The sequence below is a fragment of the Cavia porcellus genome, unplaced genomic scaffold (assembly GCF_034190915.1).
Source record: "Cavia porcellus strain 051 isolate PalLab524CR breed Dunkin Hartley unplaced genomic scaffold, mCavPor4.1 scaffold_1, whole genome shotgun sequence".
In the NCBI taxonomy this organism is placed as follows: domain Eukaryota; kingdom Metazoa; phylum Chordata; class Mammalia; order Rodentia; family Caviidae; genus Cavia; species Cavia porcellus.
In genome coordinates this window covers 175,546,780-175,552,989 of record NW_026947484.1, presented here as the reverse complement: position 1 = coordinate 175,552,989, position 6,210 = coordinate 175,546,780, and the positions used below count along the sequence as shown (strand labels likewise).

The 6,210-nt window shown below is 43.6% G+C and overlaps 1 protein-coding gene across 1 annotated transcript; it reads left to right on the top strand.

Moving 5' to 3' along the window:
• Positions 1–207: 207 nt before the first annotated feature.
• Positions 208–4,879, top strand: LOC106026223 (allergen Fel d 4-like). Its single transcript, XM_013145863.2, has 7 exons — positions 208–368; positions 728–864; positions 2,000–2,070; positions 2,744–2,854; positions 3,465–3,566; positions 3,725–3,769; positions 4,619–4,879. The coding sequence occupies exons 1-6, from the start codon at positions 276–278 to the stop codon at positions 3,754–3,756; spliced, it is 546 nt and encodes a 181-aa protein (XP_013001317.2). The 5' UTR covers positions 208–275; the 3' UTR covers positions 3,757–3,769; positions 4,619–4,879.
• The last annotated feature ends 1,331 nt before the right edge of the window (positions 4,880–6,210 follow it).

Below are 6,210 nucleotides of genomic sequence, written 5' to 3'. Positions count from 1 at the left end.
TGCTATTTATTTTGTGAATGTGCTTTGAGAAATGTAAGGTCACTGAACACATCTAAAGAGGTGGTATTGCCAAGTTTCTAAAGGACGAAACAATAGTTTGCCTTACAACAGTGAATGCAAAACTGTTTCACAGAGAGGGAGGACAAATGGTAGAAATCCATAAACCACCAAGCTGGACGTAGAATGGATATAAAGCCAGAGGAGCTAAGGAGAGATCCACTGCTGGGGAAAGGCTCATCCAGGCAGCTGTGGGAGACATTTCGTCCCCTGCCAAGATGAAGCTGCAGCTGCTGTGTCTGGGGCTGATGCTGTTGTGCACCCAAGGGGAAGGCGATGAGGTTGTGAGAGGCAACTTTGACTTGGGAAAGGTAGAGTCACAGAGCATGGCAACTGGGACTTTGAGGGGTGGTTTGGAGAGTCTGAAGGCAGCTGGGTTCTAAGGGAGGCAGAAGCTCTTAAAGAGACAAAAGGAGTGGTTTCAGACCTTCAACTAAGATAAACACTGACATATCAAAATACCACCGATCTTGGGACCTCCACCTCACAGCACTGACAGGGGGAAGGGTCCCAATGTTGTATAAATTACTCCCAGTTTTAACTTCAAATTCATATTATGAGGTAGAGTGCTGCCCATTATGAGTGCTGCCCATGCAGCAGAGTTCAACGCGAAGCTCTCAGTGTGGTACCTCCCTCCTGTCTTCTGACCTAACCATCTCATTTATTGCAGATTTCAGGGAATTGGTATACTGTTGAAGCGGCCTCTGACAAAAGGCAGACAATAGAGGAAGGTGGTATCATGAGGGTGTTTTTGGAAAGCATTGAACCCGTGGAGGACTCTGCCTTATACTTTACATTCTGGATACAGTAAGTGTGACCTTTTTTAGGTTTAAAAGATAAAATACAGGCAAGGGCATGATCTCATACCTAGCCAAGCACATATTCACACATAACAATATGTGCACACATAGACAAGTGCATGCATACACACACAGGTGCTGAGCCTCTATCCAGAGTCAGAGCCCCTCTTCTGATACTAACCCTGAGGATTAGTTGATGGACTTGAGGATTTTCCAGTTTAAGAGTAAAAAGTTTGTTACAGAAATAAATTTATTGGTTCCTCGAGAAAGCAGAGAACAGAGATCTGCCATAGTCATGATTAATATCCCAACATAGCATAGGTTAACAGCATGGAATTCAGATCCATCTGCCTTAAACTGAATCTTTCTTTTACTAGTTTGCCAAGGAGACTCATTACTGTGTACTATCACTTTTCCTTGGGTAATAGGCAATGATAACAATTCTGCTTTGTGGTTTTCATTGAGCAGCATGCCAGGCATTGCATGTAAAGCATTTATTTTGAGAACCTGGCAAATGGTGAGCACTCAGCTAATGGCCCAGTCAGAGAGGCGAGCCTTTTAGAGATGAGTGCCCCAACTGCAACCTAAAACCTTATATTCATTGAAAAGTACAAACCCTGCATTAAACCTGATGGCTCAGGTTTTGGTTTAGAGAAAGCAACTCATACATAAACATCTGAGTCTAAGACGAACAACGTTTGTGCCACCGTTTTGCTACCAGTGACCTAGAAAAATGGCTACAGTAGAGAGTAAGTAACCGAGGGGAGAACTGGTGGAAGTAATCATGGGAAGCGGCTGTTGATGTTGTTCTTAAAGTGTCAAATTGAGTCAAATAATGGCAACTAGAAGCTTTTAGGTAACTGCAAGGAAAAGTTCAAAGCCAGGCATGAGGGTTCATGCCTGTACTCCTAGCATGTAGGAGGCTGAGGCAAGGGAATGGCTGCAAGTATGAGGCCAACGTAAGCACACAGTGAGCTCAAGGCCTGCCTGAACTACACAGCAAGACTCTGTCCCACAACAGCAGCAACAACAACAACATTTTAAAGCTGAGTAGAATCAGAAACTGAACTTATGGCTGAAGTACGGGGCATGGAGCTGGTCTCAGCGATACCTCCTGAGCATCCATTCATCCTCTTTTACAGTGCAAGTGGAGAATGTAAGCAATTCAGTTTCACCTCCAACAGAGTAGCAGAAGGTGTATATACTGATGAATGTAAGTACACTAAAAATTATAACTTTCTATGTTATATTCCTATCTGTAAAGAACTTCCTTCACTCCAGTCTTATCTGTTTTTTGTTAATTCCTGAATAATATTTATTTTAGTAATAAAGTAGGAGTCATTTCATAACCGATACACTGAATTTGAGGGACACTCATGTGTATTTGCAAAACCCAGGACCCAGCACATAGTACCATCAGATAAAGGATGCTATGTGGTCATAGGTACCTTCTGTAACAAAAGCAAAAACAGAAACAAACAAACAAAGAAAACTGCTGAGACAGGTTCTCATTTCCTGTCATCTCCTCTGGTCACATTGCTCAGGAAGTGGCACGTGATATGTAAGGCCAGGACATTTTTACAGAGCACAGCGATGCATCACTGACAGAGGCTGAGGGCAGTGGCTCGGTTTCACAGAAGATGTGAGGAGGTGATTGGGGCTCTTGCAGTGTTTCTGTCCTAGAGGTCATGCTCTCAGACTCCTTTCTTAGACATCAGTCATTTCACAAAGTCCAGGGGCTGCATATGGAAGGAAGGCATTTCATGTCTTCGTTTTCATCTCTTCAGGACTATGCTCTTGAATTTGTTTTGTGAATTAGAACATGTAAAGCATTTCTATTTCCTCTGTGAGTAGAAGTTCAGAGCTGAATTCTGTTTCCTCCACAGATGAAGGATACAATGTCTTTCGCCTAGTTGAGACAGACTATACAAACTATATTATACTTCAACTCCGGAATTTCAAGGCTGAGGGAAGCTTTCTACTGCTGCAGCTCTATGGTAGAGTATTTGGGGAGAAAAAGTGAAGGAAGGAACCCAAAATGGTCATTCCAACTTTATTCTGGTCTCTTTCTCACTAAACACAGACACATACCTTTGAAAATCCCTCAGTTTTGGTGATGAGAAGATGATGAAATCTCTCTAGCCACATTTGCTGGTACATGCCTGTAATCGCAGCACTTACAGACTGAAGCAAGTGGCTCACCAAGAGTCCTACCAGGGCTAGATAGTGACTTCAAGGCCAGGATGTACTACGTAGTGAGATCCTTTCTGAAACGAGAGAAAAACAAAGAAAGAAAGAAAGAAAGAAAGAAAGAAAGAAAGAAAGAAAGAAAGAAAGAAAAGAGAGGGAAAGGTAGAAAGAGTGAGAGAGAAAGACAGAGAGAGACAGAAAGACAAAGAGAGAGATGGGGAGAGAGGAGGAGGCAGAGAGAGAGATCTCACTGATCCCTTGTTGAGGGCAGTTTCGGACAGGTTGTATCCTACCTCCATGACTTCTGTCTGAGCACTCAGCTGTCACCAATTGTTCGCCTGCCCCGCTGCAGCCCTGCTCTTTCATTCACTTTAATTTATACACAAGACTCAGCAGTCACCGTCACTCTTCTCACAGGCCGAGAACCAGATGTGAGTGGAGAAATCAAGACAAAGTTTGAAGACTTTTGTCATAAAAATGGAATTGGTGAGGGAAACATAATAGACATGACCACTGTTGGTAAGTTCAGCTCTCTGGCTTTCTTTCCTGTATGCCATGTCACAGAAGGGAGAGAGCCTGGGGAGGGAAATCAATCCCCTGTGTCCCCACTAATTTGGTTTCTCTTGGATAAAGAACCTGGAGCTGCTGTCTGAGTGTGTTCTTTTCTATCTCTGCAGATCGCTGTCTCCAGGCCAGAGGTGAAAAGTAACCTAAGCCTCCAGGTTGGTGACCTCTGACCCTGGTGAGGAGGGGATGGACCAGGTGCCAGGGCCTTCCAAGTGCAGTGGGGGTTTGCACCCAACAGAAATAAGTTTGTAATGGAGCTTTGAGTTTGAAGTTTTGAGATGGAGGACCTAGAATCAAGACCCATTGTCACTACGCTGTGTACATTAGAGTTATTGAGGGGCTGTAATGTACAGGAAAATGCCTCAGAGATGGATAACATGCTTAAAATCATGACCCAGTGTGAAACACAAAGAGGGAAATAGAACACTGCACATGAAACTCAGACATAAATGTATGTGAATCTGTGTCGTGGATCAATTTCCGCATTGGGTGGCGTATGTATAAAATGTCTTCCTTTGAACTCTGCCAACCCATGATTTCTCATCTGGGAATGGAGCTGTCGACCTTCTCTTTGTGCTCTGAGCTTCCTCATCTGTCTCCTACATCTGAGTTTTCATGGAGCTTCATTTAGAGAATGTATATGAAAGCCTTAGCAACTTTCATAAAATAAGTATTTAATAAAAGTATCTAAGGCTTTGGTCATTGTTCCTTAGTTTATCAAACATTCTTCAAAAACTTCTTATGCTAAGATAATAGAAACAATCCTAGGACTCTTAATTATTTCCTTTCTATTTAACACAGATTCAGTTAAGGGAAGGTTCAGATGACATTAGTAACAGAAGAAAGTGACTTACTTCTTTGTCTATTCTATAAGTAACATGAGTTAGAGTGCAAGATGCGATTATTACCATTTTCCTTTCTATCAAAATTTCTCTTGGTCCTCAAATCAATCCCAGAAGGATTCACTGTAGTTTCTGTGCCCTCTTTGTCCTTTACTTCTTTAGTGGTAGTGAGTCTTCCCTGCCTGGACTCTGCAGCATCTCTTCCTCAACTCTATGCCACCTCATGCAAGTTCAGCGGCCTGAGAACCATCATGCTCACATATGGAAGTGTCATCCCTGTATCTCCAGATCTTCCTTAATCACCGCGGATCAATTTGCCAAGAAGCAAAGCATTCCTCCAGATTTCTCTTGATTCCCATAGCTATGGAAACTGTATACAAATAAGATCTTTCTTGACCTGTTCAATGAATGATTAGCCTTGCAGTGCTGTGTTTTGTCGTTGAATCTGGGAGGAGCTGGGGCGGACAGTGAGTGAATGAAGGCATTTCCTAGGCTCTGCACCTTTTCTAGCATCCAGGAGTTGACTCTGAGTTTCAGACACCTCATCCTCTTCAATCCTCCTCTGGTATCCCAAGTCCCCAAGAGTCCCACATGCCCTATGCTCTGATGTTGTTCAGGGACCTGATGAGACCATTGAACATACCATAGGAACACAAGACTTGATCTATAATTTCCCCACCCTAGAATACTTTTTTCCAATGTGGCACTGACAGATAAATCTGATGACACTAATGCCATCTTGACATTGCCGAGGACAGACCTCATGCAGTAAAGAATGGCAATAAATCCACTGACCTTGTTCTCTCCCAGCAACATCCAGGATGTCCTGCCACTTAGTGGCTTTTCCATACCCTTCTGCTGCTCCAGCCTCAAACTAGAATCAGTTCTTCTCCACCCTGGAGTTTCCCACTGTTTCTATCGTGTCCCAGCTTGTGGGTGAGTCCACATGGATGCTAGAGACATAGTGTGGATGAGAAGAGACAAGAGACATGAAAAATCGTGACAATACCGGATTCTGATCAAAGATCAGAGTCAAACAAAGAGTAAGGAATACATAGGGTATTGGGGGAGGAGGGAGTTGGGTTCTGAGACATCAGCAGGTAACTTAGTAACAGTGGTAAGACCGAGGGTTATAGGGTAATTCAAGTCTCCCACCCACTGGCTCATATGGTGGACTGATTAACATAATCCCTGGATAGGCTGAACAGGTTCGGCAAGGAGAGAAACTCAATTTCCAAATGGAAGATTAACTTCTGGAGGACATTAGATTGGCTGCTGCTTCTTGATATAAAGTAGCTTCCCACACTATTGCAGCTCCCTCCCAACTTGGAGGGCCTCCTGCTGACCAGATACCTCTTCATATGCTATACCTGCTTCACCTGACCACTTTCCACCCTGCATGCAATCTGAATGGCAGTTTGGCCCCAAGACTTTGCCCCTCATCCCACAGTTTCCATGCCAGGAAGTAGCAGGGATAGAGAGAATTGTAAGAGTCCATGTTACTTTCTCTTGGAAAGATCTCTGCTAAATTAATCACTGTGCAGAGGTCTAACTCAATATATCCAAGAGTTTGGGTGTGACTCAGCCACACTGAGGTAAATGTGATCCTTGGCTCCAGTCTTTCTTCAGAAGAGCAAGAAGGAGTGATCTCCCTGGCTTAGTCTTAATCTTATGAGCCAACATCTTCACCAGACATCTTCCCAAAGGAAGGATAGCTTTCCCCCAGGAAGCCCCTAACTGGAACCTTTAGGCAG